The sequence below is a fragment of the Artemia sp. Qi Xiang Cuo genome, chromosome 16 (assembly GCF_049724085.1).
Source record: "Artemia sp. Qi Xiang Cuo chromosome 16, ASM4972408v1, whole genome shotgun sequence".
Taxonomy (NCBI): Eukaryota; Metazoa; Arthropoda; class Branchiopoda; order Anostraca; family Artemiidae; genus Artemia; species Artemia sp. Qi Xiang Cuo.
In genome coordinates, this window is record NC_142809.1 from 28,671,739 (window position 1) to 28,695,877 (window position 24,139).

General features: G+C 37.2%; 1 protein-coding gene across 1 annotated transcript in view; it reads right to left on the reverse strand.

Moving 5' to 3' along the window:
* The window catches only part of LOC148942752 (haloacid dehalogenase-like hydrolase domain-containing 5), a 106,072-nt gene that overhangs the window by 77,542 nt on the left and 4,391 nt on the right, over positions 1–24,139 (reverse strand). The window contains exon 2 of the mRNA XM_089102167.1: positions 5,333–5,542. Coding sequence (XP_088958293.1) covers positions 5,333–5,542 — 210 coding nt within the window. The remainder of the gene's footprint in view (positions 1–5,332; positions 5,543–24,139) is intronic.

Consider the following 24,139-nt stretch of genomic DNA (forward strand, 5'->3'; position numbering starts at 1 on the left):
CATCGTCTGGCCTCCCAGAGAAAAACTCCAGACTCTTCAAAGCTTTACGTTAAGACACAGAGCTGTTTTCAAGTCAATGGCCAGCGCAACCCATTTTTCCGAATTACGACAGGGGTGCGTCAAGGGTGTAGAGTGGCTCCAGAGCTCTTTAATATCATCATAGACTACGTTAAGACAAAGGCGACTTCAAGTCTCAACTTTGGATTCGAGGTTGGAGATCGCGTCATCTCAGATGCTGATTTTGCTAACGACCTGGCCATCCCTGCGGATTCTATGGATCAGTTGATGGGCACGCTTTAAATCTTACGAGAAGAGGGCGCAAGTGTGGAACTGCAGATAAACTGGAACAAAACGAAAATTATGCCCATAGACCCGTCTTCTCCTGCTGTCATTTTCCCAGTCAGCTTGAACGCAACAACTACTATAGAAGCAGTCCAAAAGTTTACCTAACAGGCATCCACGATTTCTTCAGAAGGCTCCCTTCTCCCCGAGCTGCAAGCAAGGCTGTCCAAGGCGTCTTCTGCCATGAGCAGGTTGAACCGCCACCTTTGGCGAAAACCAAATATCAGTCGTTCAACCAAACTTCGAATTTTCTAAGCCCTCGTCGGTTCTGTGATGCTTTATGAGGCTGAGACTTGGCAAGCATCAGTCGCAACTCTAATGGCCATCGATAGATTCCAGTCGAAGAGTCTGGGAAGGATAGAAGGTAGGTCAGCTCCGTGAGTAACGAGAAGCTGCTGCATCTCACCAAGCAGTCCCGTTTTTCTACCTAAACAGCCGAGCATGCCTTACGGTGGTTGGGACAGCTACTTCGAATTACCCCGCACTTACCTGCAAAGATGATCTTCGACTTTGACCCTGTCAAAGCCGGTTGGAAGCGACCTCACGGCCAACCAAAGAAACGATAGTCCAAAAGCGTATGCAAGTTCCTTGCGATAGCAAATATCAGACCAACTGAAGCGCTAACCCTTACAATGGACCGAAGTGGATGGAGGAGGCAGACGTCACTCTCTACGCCGAGTAGCACCCGGCAAGAGACCTAACTCAAGACATTAGAGCCCACTACTTCTTTTAAACAATCTTAACTGTTTAATTTGTTTGTTAAAAACTCCTTTAAGTATTTGTTAAAACATTTGCTTTTATATTTTATACTTTTTTGAATTTCTTATAAACTAACCAAAAATGTTGACCAGCTATTCTTCATAATGCCAAAAAGTGTAAATAATAATCTTAACTAGCTCGTCCGTTCTGAAGCTTTACTTATTTCATCCTTTTTTTACAATTCAGAGGATAACAATAAACCAACATTACTTCCCCACAAAAAACAAGACATCGTGACCAGCTTTTAGAACATCCACAGCCAAGTCCAGTGACTTCATTATTTACGATTTACCTCTTTTTCTCAGCTTTCTTTCTGCATTTAGATAGCGAACACTTTCATAAATCATAAACAAATTAAAATTTTCATAATTTTTAAATAAAGAATTTCTTTCATTTACAACTGAAAAACAATTGTAATTTCTCAAAATCTTTTTCCCACGGCTTTTGGGATTTTAATAAATCCCAAGGAATTGTCAATTTTTTGGTTCGCACATTTAATTTAAAATCATGCAAGTTTCATCACATAGCGCAACTTAAGATGTGAAGGGATAGAATGGCCAATTTATCAAATTTGGAAAGCTTCGATAAAAGTTCGCGAAATATATGGAAGGCAAAAAAATTTATTCTAACATTTCAATCATTTTTTTAGTTTTATCCCGACACATTTGAGCTTGCAGACTATTAGATCTGGTAAAGACGATGGATTCCTCATCTGTTCCTTTACTGCCGAGGCTCTTGGAAGCGCACAAACTACTTGATGGGACTAGAGGAATGTTGTCGATAAGTGGAAAACAATGCTTGCATGTGATTTTTCAAAAAGTGAAATGAATGAGTTCTACTTCCCTTGTAGCTGACATAAAAACATCAACCGATACCTTTCATTTTTCTCAAGTTTCAATTGTTGCGCGCTACTTATTAAGTTTACCGTTGTCAAATTGTCGAGCGCTTTTTAGCCTTGCCAAAAAAGTGAAGAATTAACAAAAGAAGCAGGCTGAGCACTATCGCTTTGAGAGCTATGCTTCAGAATAAACTATACTTGAAGAGATCGAAACTGGAAGCTTCGTTGTTGTTTCTTGGCTAAAGTCTTGTCAAAAAAATTAAAGACACCAAATCATCAGCTAGAGCTTTTGAATGTGAGGAGTATTGTGGTTCCCAGATTTTGTTTTAGAGGTAAAAGGATATTGAAAACCAGCATTTCATCAGGAAACGAGAACTAAATGGCTGTCAGTTCAAAGGCAAATGTCAGATATTACAATGCCCTGTCTACACGTAACTTTCAAGCTGGTCAGGAAAACGCATTTGGGGTTTATTGCTCTAAGTTTAGAACTAAATCAAGATTTAGTGGTTTCTCGGCCCATTCCCGGTCCCCCTAAAACACAATCCCACCACAAAATGGGCGATCTCTTTAGACCCAGTAAGGATCATCGAAGTGTCAAGTCAATAAAAAAAACTTTCCTTTTTTGCATCCCATGTTCGGATGTTGGGCCTTGGCCCCAAACTCTAATTTTACTTGTCTGTTAAGGTCCACTTGGCTTATGATTTTAAGTTTCTTTCAGTACGAAGGTCAACTGAAAAGGCCCAATTTTAATGCAAACCATATTTTTTTTTTATATATATATTGGGATCCCATTGCCCCAAGAAGTTTCGGATATAGGTTTCAACCCAATTGAAAATCAACTGGGCAATTTTGAGGGGACCCGTGCACCCAATCTATTTTTTTAACACATTATGTTTCCCTTGCCCAGGAATTTACACTTGTAAGTTTCTAATTTTTTCCAGTATTAATATTTGTTCTGTTTATTTCTTATGCATTGGGGCCTGTTGGCACAAGGATTTAAGGATACAACTTTAGGAAGATCAGAAAAGGGGAGATCGCGCCCTCAAACTAAGCTAATTTACATTTGTTTCTTCTTGGCCCTAGGACAAGGGCTACAATTTTCGAACTGAGCAGCAACAATAAATTTTTTGTTCCGTTTTTAGGCCCCCTAATACCCCTGCTTTCCCTAGAAAGATGGGTAGTCCCCAGATTTTTTGTTTTAAATTGAGGTTCCGTTGACTGAAGGATTTTCAGATATCAGATTAATTCCAGCCAATCGGATAAATTTTTCTGCCCCCAGTTTTTTCTTTTTTTAGACCAATGCTCCCCATCTATTTTTTTGTGCATGTGGGAAATTATGGGTGTAAGTTTCAAGCCCTTCAAAGATTTTTTTTTTTTTGCCCTTTCCAACCAATGCTTCTTTTTCACTTTTTTTGTGCTGCATTGGGATCCAAGAACTGGAATTTCGAGTGACTCAATGGCTTAAGAATAAAACTTTAAGCGGAAAAGAAAAAACATTTGGGGCCCTTTTTAGACCATCTTTAAATCCCAAACTATTTTTAGACGCTACGTCCTCACTGGCCCAGTTATTTCGGTTATAAGGTCCAAACAGATCAGGTAAGAAAAATTATTGGCCCAATACCCGACCATCTAAAATCCTTTTCCCTCCTGACAAAATGTAAATGTTTGGTCCTCTTTGCCTAGGCGAAGATTCATTAAAGTTTCAAGCAAATCGGGAAAAATAATTTCTCGGAAAATTGTCGGGCTCTATATTTTGGGGGCATGTTTCCCAACAAAAAATTTTGGCCCTTTTTCGGGGGCAGGGGTCTTAAAAAGTAAAATTGTTTTGTACATCTGGATCTTCTTGGCCCAGAGACTGGCGGTTTTAACTTTCAAGCCGTTCAGGAAAAAGAAGTTGTTGGTTCTCTATTTGTGCAGAAATTCTCTTTTTTTCATTTTTCCTTCTGTATTGGGGTCACTCGAGACAAGGATTAGTAGTATAAGGCATAATGGATACAGAAGGCCCTTTACTCATATATACTATATATGTACTTTACTCATATATTCACTAATTATCATGATGAAAAATTTGGAGATTTTACCCCCCCCCCCGGGGCAAAAAAGCTTTCAGCTGTTATGATAATTCAATAATTAACATCCAAGCATCAATTGTAGTTATCAAAATGAAACTTTTGAGGAAAGAATGGGGGAGGATGAACTTTGATTAAATAAATAGATTATTTTAAGCTTGGACCTCAAGGGCAGAGTAAAGAGCAACATTTAAACCTCATGAGTGCATAAATAAAGTCTCGGAGAGGTTTCCGAGTCTAACTCCTTTAGGCTGATTTTTGAAACTAAAACGTTTTTATTTTTATATAGAACTATAAATTTTATGACCTTTTTTTTTACTTCAGGACTTCGAAAAATCCAACTTCACCCCTACAATTACGGAAATGATACCACCAATTTGAATGTACTTATCGAGATGAAACTTTCTGAGATTCTAAAGAGGGTAAATATTAAATTAAATCCACAAATTTTTCAAGTTTCGACATTCAGTTGAAAGTAAAAGTGTTGAATAACTGTCGGGGGAGAATCATAGCGTCAAACGCATTGATCAAGTCAGCAATGATTAATTTCCTAAAAGTTATTAACAACGTTATGTCATTAGCTGCAATAACAGCACGAAGACAATAAAAACATATAAAGGTTTTTGTTCAATGTGTTTTACTCTACGACTGTCACACAAGAACTAAAAACAACAAAGCAACATGTAACTTCTCGATGCCTTGGAGCACTCATTTCTTAGTAGAATCCTCGATGCCAGAGACAAAATACGCAATGATGATTTCAGCAAAGTCTACTTACAGCGCTATGATCTGTATACAGTAATGACACAAAGGCCGACTCGGCCTTGGTCTCTGCCGCCAAAAGCTCACCTTTGTTTAAAAAAAAAAGCCCTCAGATACACTCCCCTCCTGAACTAAAGAAGTCCCCACTCCCCTGGGAACAGAAGAAAACTTGACTTACCTATGTCGAGGGAGAGTTAGTCCCCCTTAGCTGCTTCATTAAGTAAGGGCAAAGTTGGGATTCCTCCAAGTTCGAATTGAGAGTCACTTATGAAAGAAAATGAACCCAGCTAGACAGGACTCATAGAGGCAAAATAAATCATTTTAGGACAAATGTCCAGATATACCTTTTGGTTAACAAAGATATACCTTTGGTCAAACCGGGTAATTTTTCTTTTCAAAACTTGAGGCACCATGTCTCGTTCTTACCTTGAAAGGTTGTTGCCTTGAAAATGCACAGCCAGTTCCAAAATTAACAGATTCTTTTGTTTTTCGGGAATACTTGGTTGGCGTGGAAATACTAATATGTATATTCTAATATGGATATGGAATTAAAATGTAATACCTTGATATTCAGCCATTCTGAGAGCTGCTTGGCTTTTTGACTTCTTAAGTTATTACCAGCATTGGTGACAAAAACAGTGGGCACTTTGAATTTACCAGTTTTGTCGACAAGATTTTTGAAAGCCTCAATAGCAGAGGGTAGTACTTGTCTTCCTCGAACAATCACGCCATCAATGTCAAATAGTAATCCAAATGGCATTGGTTTTTTTACCTAAAAAACAATAAAGAAAACTTAAATGTGAACAGGTTTGACCCTTAAGGAAAAGGGGACACCCTTCGTAATATTTCATTTTAATATTAATTGATCCGTAGCTAGGACATCTGAAGCGGCAAACACTAAAAAAATTGCATGGTTTATTTCTGGAACCAAGAATTCTGCAGTACCTCGCACCAGAACAACCCCCCTCCAGTTTGCATGTATCAAAGAAGAATTCACTTAAACCACTTCTCGATCTTTGCACATCGAGAAAACACCAAACAAAGGATTTGTCTGTTTTTTTTTGTGATTTATACGTGTTGCGCGGGACTTTCAATTTCCCTGAAGAGATTTGGGATCTTCCAGGCAGTCAATATATCTAGAATTTTTTCATATTTTTACTTACTGTTGTGATTTTTTTTATTTTCATTTCATATTTCCTTTTCATTGTCTTTTTTTATGATCCCTATTCCATCTGCATAAACTAAACTTGGTTTTGGGTTTCTATCAAATGGGGTCAAATGAGTCCTGCATGCAAGAAGGACGGGGACTTTATAAGAGTTCGTATATTTCCAAGCTTACCGAATATCCGTCAAACCACACTTGGAAGGGTTTTTTTATTCAATTTTAGTTTGTTTGTTGTTTTTTTTTTGTGTGTGATTATCACTTTTATATTGTATTTATTTATATGATTCACTTAAAGAGGTTTGCCACCCTTGGAGTGGCTTCTGGTTTATTCATGTTATTTGTAGGTATTTGCTCCTATTTTTGCATGTGTGTCTTTATTTTACTTTTTCTTTCTTTTGTTACACTCTATCACCGTGCCTTGTATTTTTGATAGGTTATAAAATACATTCATTCATTCATTCATATTCTTTTGTTCTAATTAAATAAAAACAAAAGTTTTATCATTAAAACTTATAACGAATAGAAATTATTACGTATAAGAAGGTGGTTGCCCCCTCCTCAATACCTTGCTCTTTACGCTAAAGTTTGACTTTGTGTTCCAATTATCTAAGAATGACTCCTGAGTCACAGAGGGCGTTTAAGAAGAACAATAAGCTCTTTTAAAAGTTCTAAAAAATAACTTAAGGGCAAAGAGCGTGGCTTTTAGGAGAGGTCGACCCCCCCCCCATATACGTAATAATTTCTGTTCTTTTTTAGTTTTTATGTTGCTCCTTACTTTCAACTGAAAAAACTTGTTTTTTTAATTTAATTTCTGATCTTTTTTAAAATAATGTTGGGAAATCCGTCTCTCTCTCCATGTACACTTCCCTTCCCCCACGAAAAATTCTTCCAGAGAAAGATCACCCCATGCAAGAATGAAACACCACTTTAGCTGCCCTCCAATATTTTTTGTCACTTAAAAAAGACACTGGAACTTTTGATTTCCGACCAAATGACTCTCTCCCAATCTTCTACGATCACTGGTTCGATGCGATCACCCCTAGAAAAAAAAAACTAACGAATAAACACATATTCGTGATCTTCCTTCTCCAAAAAAATACAAAATCCCTCGTTTTATACATAGGAGCTTGAAACCTCTACAGTAGGGTTCTCTGGTATGCTGAATCTGATGCTGCGATTTTCATTTAAGATCACTTGAAGTTTTGGGGTGTTTCTCCCCTTTTTCTAAAATTGGGCAAATTTTCTCAAGCTTGTAACTTTTGATAGGTACCATTAATTTTGATGAATTTTACATATTTTGAATAAGTAAAGAAATTCGGTTCTTTTGATGTATCTATTGTTATCAAAACTCTGTTTCTTAGAGTTTCGGTTAGTATTGAGCCGCATCGTCTGTTACAACGAACTTTGATCTGTTCCCTAAACAATATTGATCTTAGAGAAAATGAAAATTTTAAATAATCGAAGTTCTTTATTTTTGTTAGTTTGATTATAATTGTGCTAGAATATGGTGTTTTAAGTTTACGATAAAATAGGAACTGAACTGAAACTTGGGTGGGCATGTCTCTTGGTCACAAGAAACTTAGTACCTTAGTCCTATTAATGTTGGGAACAAAGGGATGTAGCTTCTACAGAAAAGAGGGGACATTCACCCACAATATTTTTGGTGACTCAGTAAATACTAATTTGGATAAATCGTGGTAATATGTGCTGCAGTCTTCCCAGCTCACTATTTAAATTCATCGAACGAGAACATCAACATTAATAAGATGATAAGAAGAATGAAAGAGGAATATAGTGACATGCAACTACTAAAATCTTCACCTACCAAAATAGCACTAACATTAAAAAGTTGGTAGCAAGTCCGAAAAAATATATTAACTACAGAAGTCAGTATTTCAATCTTGTGGACTTACTCTGCCATAGTTCCTCTGGAGCCATTGATGGCACAAAGGACGTCAACCAAGCCTCTCCACTAACTCCAAAGCAGTGATGGCCTACCATTGAGGTACTAACAAGGTTCCATCAGATCAAGTGAAAAATTCACTGCATGGTGTTCTTTAGATGGTTCATTTTTCTTCTGTTGTATGGTTTCCAACCGCAAGCAGTCCAATGAAGGTGGTCTTCTTTCATATGGAGTACATTTTCTAAATATGTCCACCTCTCCTTCCTTAAAACAATAGTAATGTAAGGTTGACCCATTCAACAATGACTTTCAGAGTTACTGACTCTTTCGCCAGTTTATATTTAAAATGCTATTTTTGCACATATTTTTGGATGCAAGGATTCTCTTTTCAAGCTGTTGGTTCATTTTCCAGCACTAATTAGCAAAGAGGAATACGAAACACATTGCTACTGAACAGGCGTAGCTTTAGTCGCAGAGAATCTTTGTTACTCCTCCAAATACACTTTAGTCTATTGCTCTAGAGCTCCAGTTAACTGATTAATTCTTTGTTTAGCCTTGGTCATTATATCACCATCACAATCAATCCAGCAACCCAGTTACATTAGCTCCTTGAATCATTCTAGATTCTTATTCTAGGAATACAGAACAAACAGTGAGCTTGTAATGGAAATACTCTTTAATTTGTACACATTGATGGTAAGCCCAATATTTTCTGCATTTTTATAATCGCGTCAAGTAGCTGCTGTGACCTCTGTTAGAATCTTCTAGCATGACTTTGTTATCCACGGAATCTAAATCGAAGATACTTACTGCTTACTTTTACGCCAGTTTGTCTCAATATGTAGTCCATTTTATGGAAAAAAAAACGTAGTCTATAGTGCCGACAACGAATTTTCCTCAACACCTTGCTCTTTATGCTAAAACTTTTAGCACGTAATAAAAAAGATTCCTATTCCAATTAAATGGCCCTTGTGTTTCAGGAGCTGTTCTTTAAAAAATGGGGGAAAACTATCAGACTATTGGTTGAATACGATCATCCCTCAGGGAAAACAAACAAAAAACAAACAAATAAACATGCATCCATGATGTTTCTTCTGGCAAAAAAAAAAAATTACGAAATTCCAGATTTTTGTAGATGGCAGCTTGAAACTTCTACAACAGGGTTGTAGAAACAAAAAAGTTTCTTTGTTTGTTTTCCCTGAGGGATGATCGTTTCAAACCAATAGTCATCAAGACACTGTTTCTTAGAGTTTTGGTTACTATTGCGTCGCATCAACCGTTACCACAAACTGTTTGATTTGTGTTCCCTAAACAAGATTGATCCTAGAGGAAAAGAAAACTATAAATAATCGAAGTCCTTTATTTTTGTTATTTTGATTGTTATTGCGCTAGAATACTGTGTTTCAAGATTGATTGTGATTGTGCATGAATACTGTATTTTAAGTTTATGAAAAAAAGGACCTGAACTGAAACTTGGATGGACATGTCTCTTGGTCACAAGAAACTCAGTACCTTAGTGCTATTAATGTTAGGAGCAGGGGTGTAACTTCTAGAGAAAAGAGGGGACATTCACCCACAATATTTTTGGTGACTCAGTAAATACTGATTCGGATAAACCGTGGTAATATGTGCTGCAGTCTTCCCAGGTCACTATCTAACGAGAATATTAACATTAATAAGATGATAAGAAGAATGAAAGAGGAAAATAGTGACATGCAACAACTAAAATCCTGACCTGCCAAAATAACCTTAGTAGTAGTATTATAGTGGTAGCGGTAGTAGTAATTATAGTAGGAGCAATACACACAAAGTGCCTTTTTGTTAACACAAAACCCCCCTCAACATGCCTTGAAATATTCAACATGTCCTGAAAATTTCTATTTAATACTCCAACCCTTTCCTGAGCAATTGCTGATATGCTCTTTTGACAACCTGCATACAAACAATGTGTTTTGATCTACAACTTCCCCCTTCAATATTTACTAAAAATATTGCTTTAATATAATTTTACTACAGTGAAATTTAATAACTTTTTGCCTTAATACCCTTACCCTTAGCAGAAGTAATACTAGTAGCAGCAGCAGTACGAGGAAACAGAACGTCTAACTTAATAGTTCTAATTACTGGCTTTCGTTTTATTTCAGAACCCCCTCAACATTAAATGAGTTTCAACTAAATGTCATGAGCATCAAAGAAAGATTTAAAGGAAAAGGGAACTTCCTGGGAGGGTGTAAAAAAGGAGGCTTTGAATAGATTGGGGTGGAGGAGGAGCGTGTGTATCTGTGTTGGCCTCAGGCGACTTGGTGCTGCGGTGAGTTGTTAGTAGTAGTAGTGTTCCTGGGATATTTAAGATATGTCCTTCTGACAACCAAGATGCACATTGTATTTTTTGATTGAATATTCTGACCCTTGGCTGCTCCTAAGATATTGCAGATATACTCTGTTGATAACCTGGATGCACATAGTGTCTTTTGATTTAGTTTAAAATCCCCTTGAGCAATCCTTGAATGTTTCAGTACTATTCAACATGCCCTGAAACTTAATGCCCTCATGATGTCACTGATACACCCTTTTGACAACAGCATACACATAGATTGTTATGATTTTGTTCAACATCCCCTAAAATTCTTTAAAAGTAGTCACAAGTAAACATAGTACCAGTTGCAAACAGTCATAGTCAGAGTTGCAGGTTGTTGCAGTGTTGAACCAGTCACAACTAATTGCAGCTGCAGCCATGAAAAGTTCAAGAAAATTGCAATTGTAATTGCAGACCTAAAAATTTCAAGTTAGTACCCTTACCCATTCCTAAAGTATTGCAGATATGCCATTTTCATAACCTGGATGAAGATAGTGTCTTTTGACTTAGCTAAACATACCCCTCAAGAGTCCCCAAAATTTCACATCAATATTGTTAGTCTTTTGAGACGCACCCAGGATCAAGCATTCCCCCCCCCTCCCCGTGGTAAATCCTGCATGTTAAAAATAGATAAGTTGGATAATTTACAATTATCCAAGTACAGCCCTGGGGGCTGTAGGGACAGTGCATCCACAGGGGCAAAGCTAATAAACCTTGCGACTACTTTGAATAAATGGGCTTTTAACATTTCTATTGTAGTGAGGCTGACCACAGAAAGTCAGAAATTGATTTTAATAAAATAAATTAAAAGACACATGATGCAAAATACAAAGTTTTGAAATAACCAATTTACTGAGTTAAGAAGTTTTCAAAATAACCACATAACCAAGACCTTACAGGATGTGCTTGTTGAGCTGTGGAATTTTGGCCTCTTGATGCCAAGTCCTGCATTGTTTTGTCTGTTTCAAGTCTATTAAAAGTAATCAATAATATTTAACATCTGTCTTCTCTCAAAACTTAGCAGCATATGCTGCAATATAGCGACATCTGTCTTCTCTCAAAACTTAGCAGCATATGCTGCAATATACTGATTTGCTGTTACAGCACTACCCATAGCTATCAACTCCATAACCTTTGGTGACAACAGAGGCCCCCAGTCCCACCTTACACTATCTGGTGTCTATAATGTTTTTATGTCACTACATCTTCTACTGGTTAGTTTACTACACTATCAATGTAAAGGGGAACATCTAAAAGGTTAAGAGGAGGAGAACTGGTTGCTCTTCTTCCTTTTCAATTTCCTCTCAACATGACTTTGAAGTTTCAACTTAGTACCCATAGCCGTTCCTTAAAAATTGCTATAGTACCCTCTTGACAGCCCTGTATATAGTATCTATATTTTATTTGACAACCTCCTTAATACTTTTTTAAGTTTTTACCTTAATACCCATAGTCTTTTTGGATACTCGGGATAAACTACTTGTCCCACTATAAATAAACAAAGGACAACGTATGTAATGTACAAGACTTGGCCCTGGGGCTGTGGGGGCCCCCTGCCAAGATGCCCTGAAAGCTTAAACTCAATTATATCATTACCAAGATACTGCAAATACACCTTTTTGAAAAACTGGAGACATGTTGCATCAGTTGATTTAGTTAAACATGTCCCTAAATATTCCCCAAAGTTTTGCTTTAATACACAAAACCTTTTTGGACAAAATCAGAATGAAACATTCACCCTTTTCCAAGCATAAATAGCGTAATCTTCAATCCTTGCCCTGGGGGCTGCAAGGGGCAATGCATCCCTGGAGGTAGAGTTACTAGACCTTTTACCCATTTTGAACAAAATCATTTTTTTCAAAAATTTTTAATCAGTGTTGAGGGGAGAAGGCATCTAAAAAAGGAAGGGAGGCTAGTAGTCCTCTAATCACTTTTCAACATCCCCTAAACATGCCCTGTAAGTTTCAACTGAAAACCCTAAGTTATCTTAAATTACCTTAAATGGCATCTTCTAGCAACTAAGGTTGAAGAACCTGTAGATAATTTTAACACAGTTAACACAGATAATGTTAACATATATTCCTTAGGTATTGCATTATCTGTGTTAACATAATGTTAACACAGATAATGTTAACACATATTCCTTAGATATTGCAGATAGACCCTTTTGACAACCAACATGCACACAGTATGTTTTGGTTGTCTTTGCCATTCCTCTCCAAAAGTTATGGAGGGTCATGTCATTCCCATAGGTATGTTTGTTTCATCTTTTGATTATTTTGAACAAGATGGCTATTTCTAAATTTTGATTGAGTGTTTTTGGAGAGAGGATGGCTACAGAGGGCAAGAGAGGGGGACTGGTAGCCCTCCAACCCCTTTAAAACATCTCCCTTAACATGCCCTGGAAGTTTCAACTTAATAGCCTCAACCATTCTTAAGATGCTGCAGATCTGTTGTTTAATAAACTAAATGTACATACATGGGCACCCATAAGCTGAATTCCAGGGGGGGGGGGCAAACCGCATCTAATTGGCATTTTTAATGCTATATAGTAGAAATCTCAGAACAAAAATATAAAAATACGGCAAAATCATTCAGCCAGGGGGGGACGCCCCCCCCCTGCCCCCCATATGGGCACCCATGTGTACATAGTGCCTTTTGATTTAGTTTAGAATACCCTCAACATTTTACCTAGTTTTACCTTATTGCCTTTGGCCTTTTTCTGATACACCCATAACCAAAACTTTCCCATTTTCTTAGGATAATTCCTGCATGTAAAAAATTTATAAATTGCATAATTTACAATCCTTGCCCTGGGACTGGGTAGGGGTATGGCACCCCTGGAAGAATATCTATTACACCTTTTAACTAGTATGAACAAAATTATAGGTACAAAATTTCAAACATTTTTGAGGCGAATAGTTTATACTAACTGTGGATGCTTCTTCTTTTGCAAAAGAAGGATGTTTGTCCAAGTCCAGAAAAGAAAAGCAATATTACACCAGTCATATTCTTTAAGGACCTGAGAAAAATTAATCAACTGATGCACAAGAAATAATTGCCCTATCAGAGTTTACCCACAAGTCTCTGCACGACCTCCAACCACAGCCATTCCTGGATGGGAGTGACCACCATGCTCTGCAAAAACTCTCTTTCCTGGATTAACCAAATGGGAGATTAGCATAGATGTGTTTGCATATTCAAAAACTCAAATTCAGTGTGATTTATAAGCCAGGGAAGAAAATTTTGTTGGTCCCTTGTCATGACTGATTAAAGATAAATCTGTGTTATTGCAATCATTTGGCTTGGTTTAAAAAAAAAAAAAAATCTTGTTATTATAATTCATTAGGCCGAGTCTTTCTAATCAGTATCTAAGGAGGAGATAGCCCATGGCCAGAAAAATTATCCCCTTTGTTTGGCAATGGTGGAACTGCTGTCAAATGAGACACCCTTACCTGGCCCCTTCCAGACCTTTCAGGGGAAAGCTGACTCTTTTGTTATTGAAGAGAAGGTCCTTTATTTTATCACCAAATCTTCAGCTCATTATTAGGAGGAAGTTTTGGTTCTGCTGGTCATTCCACAATCTTTAGTCCCAAAGGTTGTCAATTTGTATCATGATTTGCCAGTTGGAGGCCATTATGGTTTCAGAAAAATCCAGTATTATTTGAAAAATTTGGTCTTCTTCCAAAATATGTACTTCATTGTGAGAAAGTATTTGGATTCTTGCATTACCTTAAATTACCTTAAATCGCAGCTTGGAGCGAAATTAAGGATTTTCATCCTTGTAATGCTCCGTTATGAATTCAATGGGTTTGAGGTTGAGGACTAAATTTTGGTTGAGGACTCAGCAGCTTCCCAGTCGTACAGAAACACTTGCTGTACCCATTCTTTGTCCAAATTTTTTTGAATCTACCGGTTGAATCAGCAGCCACTGTATTTTCAGAGAGTAGATTCCACAAGTTCGTTACTCGTTGGCTGAAAAAATGGCTTCTTTCTTGGACAAGGGAGCCTTTCTTGAATATCTTTTTGGAATGACCTCTAGTCACAGATTATTCTGAGAGAGGGGTTAGGAGACGAGGGAGAACATTTTTGGAAATAATTTTGTGGGTGTTTATCATGTCACCACGTTTCCTCCTGTATGCAAGAGTAGAAAGTTTCAAGTGACGTAAACACTCTTTGTATGGCATTTGTTTGAGGCCTTTGACCATTTTGGTTGCTCTTCGTTCAACTCTTTCTAGAATTTCTTTGGCCTTCTTGAAATTGGGTGATAACAGGGATATTTCAACATCTAGGTACGGGCGAATAAGTGCCCTTGTAGAGCTTCATAAACATACTTGGACATCTATTAGAGATAGTTCTTTTGATCATTCCGAGAGATTGGAGGCCAGATGATGATACAGATTTTGCATGGGTGTTGAACTTTAGTTGACGATCAAAAATGACTCCAAGATCCCTTTTTTCAAGGACTGCAAAAAGGGGATTGCCTTGGAGATGGTATTGCAGATGTGTGCTATGATTACCAAAGTGGATTACTTGGCATTTGTCCGTATTGAACGAGAGGAGCCATGTATCAGTCCCAAGAATATTAAGGTCATTTTGAATAGATTGCCAGTCAGAAGTTGTGGCTGCTTTACCAACAAGTTTTGAATCATCAGCATAAAGAGTGAGGAGGTTTGAGAGGAGATTGGGTGCGTCATTTATATATAAGTTGAAGAGACTTGGCCCAGGAATGGTCCCCTGGGAAATGCTGCTTAAAACAGTTGTAGACAAGGAGCAATGAGGGACACCTTGAGAGTTGTGAAGTCTTACAACTTGTGTTTGTTCTGAAAGGAAACTCTATATCCACTGTACAATAGCCTCATCAACAGCTGCTGCTTTTAGTTTGGTTATGAGGAATTAATGGCAAACCCTGTCAAATGCTTTTGAGGGGTCCAGGAGCACCATATCAACAGGTATATCATTATCCAATAATGATGTAACATACTCGCAGGTGAGTATGAGATTGGTGTCAACAAATCTTAAAGATATGAAGCCATATTGATTGGAAGTGAGGATGTTGTTAGTTTCTATGTGCTGAATTAGATCTCTATTAACAAATCTCTCAAGCACCTTTACAACTGCAGAAGTGATGCTAATAGGACGGTAATTTTCTGCATTATCTTTGAGGCCTTTTTTGTGGATTGGTGTTATATAGGACTTTTTCCAATCTGACAGGTTCTCCATTTTGTAGGGACAGCTGGAAGAGGTCACACAAGGGAGAAATGAAAACAATTTGGCATTCCTTAAGAAGCCTTGGGTGTATTCCATCTGATCCTTTGGATTTATTAGCATCAAGTTTTTCCAGGCTATTTAAGACCATATCTTCGGTAATTGATAGATTTAACATTGGATGACATATTAAGTTTGATGGTGCTGCAGGAATAGTTGAACAAGGTTGGATGGTGAACTGGGTATTCAATACATTGGCCTTATCTATTGGCAATGAGTGGGTTATGCCATTATGTCTTAGATCAGGAACGGTGTGATAGTTAGGATATCTGGCAGAAACAGGGCTCCAGAAAGATTTGGGGTTTGTCTTGATATCTGCGGCAAGGTTTTCCTCGTGCCTAGACTTCAATACCTGAACTACTTTAGACGCAAGATTCCAGGCCTTTGCATACCTTATCCAATTTTCCTGAGATTTTTCCTTGTTGTACCTTTTCTAGCGTCTGGCTTTCCTGTTGATTGTTCTTTTTGCATCCTTTGTGAGGAATGGAAGCGTTTTTGCCTGTTTTCGGTGGATGATAAGGGAGTGCTTTTTTTTCAATTGATAGGAGGGCTTCTTTAAAATTTGTCCACGATATAATGATATCAGAAATAATTAGTTTTTACCAAATTATTGAGGTTAATTCCTTCTATATTGCTTGGTAGTCAATAAAAGTTTGAGGACGAATTGTCATTTTAGGAAACGCCCAAAAATCCAATCTGTGGCACCTTTAGGGATGAATGCAACAGGACAGGGCCCAGTGGACTTGGAATCTCTTGATACTGTGGGCCCGTTGACTTTCAGTGAAAGGGGCAACAAAGTAATTTTGTCTACTTATAGCTATTTCGTGAAGTTTCCCTGGATGATTCCTTTATCAAGTCAACAGGCTAAAACTGTATCTAATATTTTAGTTGAAAATATAAACTTGGCTCCTTCTGGAGAGTAGGGAAGGCAACATTAATCCTGGTATAAGCCTATAATTGGGATTGTTGGAAATGAAACATGTTAATAATAAACATAATATGTTTTCTTACTTTCTTACTTTGTGCAGAATAATTGTAGTTCAATCATTTTGACTTAGATTCCACTATACTTTACCCCCAAACTCCTTAATGTGGAAAATATATATCCCAAATAAGATTTTTCCTATTCATTTTGCCATGGATCACTCTTGTTTCAACCCATCTTGGCTACCCATAAATTGAATTGATGCAAATGAAATCAAGAAACAGAAAAAACATGGGGAATATGTAATTTGAGCTACGTATTTGCACATTGGGGTGGGGTGCAGATGGGCTAAGTACAGTGGAATTCCAGTAAAAATATGTCAACTACAATTATTCTGCATATTACCAATGAAGTGCTTTTCAACACACCAATTGTAGTCTTTTGCCTAGAACCCTCCTTTTCATATTCTCTAATCTATCTTATTTGGGCTACACTATTTGCTGTGAGGGTTTACAAGGGTGAATAGAATGAGGTATAAAAAAGTCATCTGTATGACATTTTTTCTGTTTTCTCTATAATAGATTGAGTTATAAGAACACAGATAAGAAGGCTCAAGCAATTAATTCTAAAACCCAGGACACAACCTGCAAATAAGCACACATAAGCAAAAGTAAATTAAGCAAATAAATAGCAAACACAAGCAAAATAAAGCACAAATTTCAAGCTAGAATGTTACATATCCCTGGTTCTCAATGAAAGTTCATTTACTGTGCACTTCACTCATGAGGATAACTTCATCAAAGATTTAATTCTTGTTGGTAGTTTGATTTGTCTTCCACTCCTGGTTCTAGGGAGATCTGAGGATCCAGAGTCACCAGCTTCCCTAGACTCTAGGATCTCTGGCTGAGTGGAGAGTCAGAGGTGGCAGAATAGAAGGTGATCCAAGGTCAATCAGTTTGGTAGCTCAGATTTTGAAATCTGCTTGAACATTTGATCCTGGTTTGTCAGGATTTCCTGGCGTAGCCTTAAATGTGTTTTCAATTACGCTGGTACTGTGTTATTTGGCATTTCTACATTTGAGTCTTGGCATGAGCATTGTAACAGTGCTCCTGCCTTTCTCTCTCTTCCATCCTCAAGGTTAGGAATTCAGATCTGGAGATGACTTTGGGAGTGAGGTGGTCTACTGTACAAAAGATGGTAGATCTGGTGTTTCTGCTAATCAGCAGTTGTGCTGGATATGCAAACCCATCAACAGGTGTGTTCTGGTATTCAAGCAACGCCATCTGTAGATCAGTCTTTGTGAGCTGCAATTTCTTGATCATACCTTTTGCAATCGATACAGTTTTTTCCAGCAAACCCAATAGACTGGGGATGGTTTGGACTAGATATACTGTGATGGATACCCATTCTTTCAGAAAGGTCTTAAAACTGCCAGAGATAAACTGGGGTCCATTAACTGAGATAAGGACATATGGGATACCAAAGCGTGAGAAGTGTTGTTTGAGTTTTTCAATGATCTGGTCAGTGTAGGCGTTGGTGCCTCATTCGTCAATCTCGAAGTGGCAACTGTAGTAGTCAATTGTGACCGAAAACTGCTTACCAGACAAGTAGAACAGATCAATGCCCAAATGTTCCCATGGATATTGGGGTATCTGATGCTGAAGGAGCAGTTCCTTAGCACTCATTTTCTGATAAATGCAACAAGCATTGCATTTCTGGATGTATAGCTTGATGGATAGACTCAACCCAGGCCAGTGGATAACAGGTCAGGCTCTGTTTAGTTTTCTCTATACCTAGGTGTGATGCATGGATGCTCTTAAGAATTTTATTCTACATGCTTCTCAGAATGACCAGACAATCATTTTTTTAAACTATTCCATTGATGACAATCAGATCATGTCTGACCTGCCATAAATTGGTAATGTCAGCTGGTATTAGGCTTCTTGTTTCTTGCCAGCCCTCTTGTATGATTCTCTGAGCTTTAAGTTGTTTGTCTTTGACCATTTCATCCTTCAGTTCACTAAGCCTTTCACAACTGATTGGAAGCAGCTTCATAATTAAATGGACATAGCAATCAATCTCTTTCTGGAGGGAGTCCTCTTGTGATGAAATGGGAAGCCATGAGAGGGCATCTGGGATAGGAATATCCTTGCCAGGTCTGTAGGTTACAGAATAATCATAGCGCTGTATCTGCAGCAGCATTCTCTGGAGCCTGGCTGAGGACTTAATGATTGGGCAGTCCAACAGTGTTTCAAGTGGCTTGTGGTTGGTTAGTCTGTTGAAGTGTCAACCATACAAATTCTGGTGGTAGTGATGGCATCCAAAAACGATTGTGTAGGCCTAGAGTCCTTTTTCTATTTGAGAATAGTTCTGTTCAGTGTCAGTTAGTGATCTTGATACATATGACACAACACTGTTGTTCTGAAGCAGAATTGCACCAAGCCCAAATTTTGATGCATCTACTTGCAGCTCAATGTTAACACAAGTCAGATCAAAGAAAGCTACTCTTCCACAGATGGACTCTTTTAGTTGCTGAAAGACCTGCTCATGGTCAGGGGTCCAAATGAACACCTTTTGCTTCAGCAACAATCTCAGTGGCTCGTTTTGGGTTGACAGGTTTGGAATGTACCGGGACATATAGTTGAGCATTCCTAGAAGGGTCTGCAGCTGTTCCCGTGATTTTGGCAAAGGCATTTCATGGATAGCCTTGGTCTTATTTGAATCTGGGCAGGTGCCCTAACCAGATAAGATGTGGCCATAATAAGGGATGAATGTTGCTTTCAGGATGCACTTTTTCTTGTTCATTTTCACTCCCTTCTTTTTAGATCTCTGCAGCATCTTTTAAAACTTGATGTCACACTCCTCTTCTGATTTGCCTGAGATGATCATGTCATCACAAATGAAACAAAAACAAGTCAATCCTGCAAAAACTTTTTCCATATGCTGCTGAACTTCATCTTAAGCTGATATAAGGCCAAATGGCATTTGCTTGAATTTATATGGCCCAAAGAAAGTATTGAAGGTTGACAACTCAGACGACTCATTGTCCAGACATAAAGACCAATAACCATGCTGAGCATCAAGTTTTGAGAAGTATTTTGCACCCTGGTGATTCTGGATCACTTCATCAAATGTTTACATCAGGTGATGAGGCCTCGTGATCACCTTGTTCAGGTCATTGGGATCAATACAAACTCTAAGGCCCCCATCTGCCTTTTCCACAACAACTACAGAGTTAACCCAGTTGGTTGGGTGACTTTCTCAATTATGCCTAGACTTTCCATGGAATCAAGCTCTTAATTGAATTTTGTCTGTAGTGCAAGGGGAATCCATCTTGCAGGCTGCACTGATGGTTCAAATCCTTCTCACATGACTATTTTGCAAGTCCCTTCAATTTTGCCCACTCCTTCAAACAACTCTGAAAATTCATCAAAGAGTTGGCTTGTATATGCTGAATTACTCTGAAGGCCGAGGACTGTTTGACAAGGTTCAGCTGCAGGCTTGCAGTATAGCCCAGTATTGGAATTGGAGCAGACTGCACAACAAAGAATTCAAGCAAGCTTTGACTACAATCCTTGTAGGCACATTTCAATCTGCAAGTGCCAATTACTGGGATCTTTTGACCACAGAAACTAGTAAGGACATGATTAGTTGGGTACATTTTTGGCTGTGATTTCAGCTTGTCAACAAAGTGCTTTGGAATTACATTGGCTTCTGCCCTACTGTCAATCATAAATTGGACACTAATCTGTCCATCGATTCTTATGCTTGCATATGGCTGATTGTCTCCATTGTCTGCTGAGATTTCACCAATAAAGAGTTCATTATCTTTAGTCTGATGTGCAGATGCAGCAACATTGACACTTTTCTTCACACTGTGACAAACTCTAGCAAAATCATTTTGTTTGCCACATTTACTACAGGCTTTCCCCCTAGCAGGGCAGTTGTGACTCACTGAATATTGACCACCACAGAAATAGCAATCAGATTTGATTGCTTTCTGGATGCGTGAGTTCGGGTTTTTCTTAATTGCATCAACTTCTTGTTTGATTACTGGATTGTTCATGCTGCCTTCGGCAGGCATTCTTCTCAGTTGTGCCTGGATTTCAGTATATGATCTGGCGATTTTGATAGCTTGAGCTAATGTCAGCTCTGGTTCTCACTGAAGAAGTTTTTTCCTGATCCTCTGATTGTTCATTCTACATATGAGTCTGTCATGTACCATTTCATCCTTTGTATCAGCTGCATAGGAACAGTCACACCCAAGAATCTCGAGATTGGTACCATATTGATCAATGGTCTTGCCATCTTTTAGGGTGAAATAGTTGACACATTTCTGCAAGTACACATCAATCTTATTTTTTTCTGCATCAGCTAATGTCCAGGACCGGAATGTGTCATGCCCTTTTTCTCCCAGCCAGATTAACAGTTATGCACACTGCAGTTTTTCCAACTTTCCACCAAGAGGACCATTGAACATAAGCTGTGCATGGCTCTTGAATCTGATCCATGCTTCTCTAGGGTTGTCTGATTCCCAATTCAACTCTGGATAATGAATGACGACATCCATGTCCATCTATTCTGACACCATGCAACAAGCATAGCTAACAAACTCAGATAAGCAGGCTAAAGCATTTAATTCTAAAACCCAGGACACAACCTGCAAATAAGCACACATAAGCAAAAGCAAAGCAACCAAATAAATAGCAAGTAAAAGCAAAATAAAGCACTAATTTCAAGCTAGAATGTTACAACATCTGTATAACTTTTTTCCAATGGTGGGTCCAGGATTTTTTTATGGGGGTGGGGGGAAATAGCTTGATCTGATAAACTTGTAATAGGGTAAAAGATCTCTTTTTGGGAAAGTCCACTTTTCTTTGGCATTCTGGAAAAATTGAGATGGGTTTTTGGACCACCCCTTTTTTATTAAAGCATGATGCAATGTGAGGATAGTAACAAGAGCCCTGCCTTCTTGGTGATTTTTCACCAATGATTTGTCAGCATAAATTAAAACTGTGGTCTCTGTTTTGACAAGCAATTTAAAAGAAAAAAATATATTTAATATTTGTGACTTATAGAATAGATATGAAGAAATAAAATTAAAACTTTTAGAATCAGAAGCAAATCAGCTTTCTGTTAATTTGTGATTAAAACTGAATCACTGAAAGTATATATACATCAAAATAAGATAATTGTTATTTCCAAAAAAAGGTCCTTGTAGGTATGTCAAATTATATTTAATATTTGTGATTTATAGAATAGATATGAAGCAATAAAATTTACATTTTTAGAATCAGAAGTAAATCAGCTTTCTGTTAATATATGATTAAAACTATATACATCAAAATAAGATAATTGTTATTTCCAAAAAAAGGTCCTTGTAGGTATGTCAAATTATATTTAATATTTGTGATTTATAGAATAGATATGAAGCAATAAAATTTACATTTTTAGAATCAGAAGTAAATCAGCTTTCTGTTAATATATGATTAAAACTATATACATCAAAATAGGATAATTGTTATTTCCAAATAGAGGTCCTTGTAGGTATGTCAATAAACTAATAATTTTAAGTGTTGAATCTTAAATAATTTTAATAATAGCCATATTGATGCATAGCTTAGATTTTTAGCTTTTCATTTATATATACAATTCATCTCAATTTTTCTTTGATAATAAGGTGTTAGGGCTTTGGTCTTACACAATTTTGCTCAATTGGATACTGGTTTTTTACCCTAGGAGAAAGTTTAATTAATGTAAACTTGCATTAATTAAGTAAATTACACTACTTTAGACTATGTTGGGGGGGGGGGGGGGAGCCGCACCCCCCCTGGATGCACCACTGCTTTTTTATAATTGCATAAAACAAAAGACAAAAAAATATTTTTGGTAAAATTCTGCTTTAGCTACTTTTGGCAATCATGGAAAGGGGTTAGGTTAGGAAAATGAAACTTTCAGCGATGGGTCTACAGGCTAAAATATGGGTAAATATTTCACAAATCATATTATTAACTTTCGAATAATATGAGTATATGAATCAATGGCTTTTATTATGCTTTTTATGAATATAATAATCACTTCTATCAGAAGTTGAAATAAAACGTAAAAATATATACTGTGTAAAAAGGCTTAAAACATCTGTTTTAAACTTACTATTTCATAATAAAACCTTTTATAATCCACAAGCACCACAAGCATAATCATGGCATTAGAACACCTTAAGGAAAATCAACCTTTGATTGCAAATTCAAATAATATTATCATATATTCCGACTCTCTATCAAGCCTTGAGTTGCTGGCCTCAGCTCCTCAATATAAGTTGGACATTGACACTTATCATTGTCTCAGTATTATAGATAATCTTGCTTCAAGTGGAATAAAAACTTACTTTCAGTACATTCCTAGCAACTCTGGCATAAGTGTTAATCATCAGGTTGATGAAATAGCAAAAAATGCTATAAATATTGACCAGCCAAGTGGGAGACCAATCCCAATTAGAGATATCTACCGATGGAGGCTATCAGATATTAATTTTAATAATATTAATCCTACCCTTTCCCCCTTTCCCAATAAGTATCTTTCTAAAATTTATCATAGAATTCGTTCTGGAACAAATGGACTAAATTTCCTTGTATTCTCATATAAGTTTTCTAATTCAAGCGGTTCAATTCCCCTGTCCCCTCTTCGCAGGCATTGTAATATGAATAATGAAACAATTGACCATTGCCTATTTGAATGTAATATGCTGACGTCTGCACAACATAACTTGATTTGTAAACTGTTAAAATGCTTCAAACACCACAAAATCTCACTATCAGCCAAGAGCCTAGCCAACTATACCTGCACACAGAGAACATAAATCGATATCTATCATCTTATATTTGAACTCCTTAAGTCAAAAGATCTACTGAAAGATATCTGAGAATATCTAATAAATAAGAGATGACCAAGCCAGTAGCTCTGTAGCCCACAGAGTGAAGCAAAAAGAAAAGGGCTAAATAGTACTAACTGAATAGCCCACCTGCTGTGAATTAGAAGAAGAAAGCACTGACTTTCCACAATAATTAAGTTGGATAAATGAAAATTCTAACAATAAATTTTGCAGGTACTCCTTTGATATACCTACTCTTTTATATATCTCAAACTGAAGACTAAATGAAAAACCCATTTTGACAGGATGATGCAAGACACCACTGTAGAAAAATACAATGCAGAGTATGGTTTTAATTGTGCACATGATGTTTAAAGTGTTTTTTTTTTTTTTTTGTTGGGGGGGGGGGGGGGTACCTAGGTTAGCTTTTTATATTTTTGTCATTTTCAAAAGCTCAAAAAGGGCTTAAATTTGAATTTCTAATAGAAGTCATTATTATATTTGTAAAGAGCATAAAAAAAGGCATCAAGTGGTATATTCACTTTTATTTGTAAGTCAATAATATGATTTACAAAAAAATTACCAAAATATGTCCCACGAAGGTATTTTGAAGTACCTACCTCTACTCTTTCTCCCTCTAGAGGGTCCTGACCTTTAAAAATCTGTATGTTATACTAGGGAAACCTTACAAAACAGAGCTTCTACTTAAATCAAGTACAAAAAAATTACTTTCAGCTTCAAAACTTTGCTTGATCTGAATTTATAAGGTTTTAAAAATATGTGAATACATTTTTAAATTAAAAAAAAAATTGATATGGCTTAAAATTCTACTCAAATAACTAAAATTGCATTTTCAGAACTAAAGCCAGAGAGAATTAAGG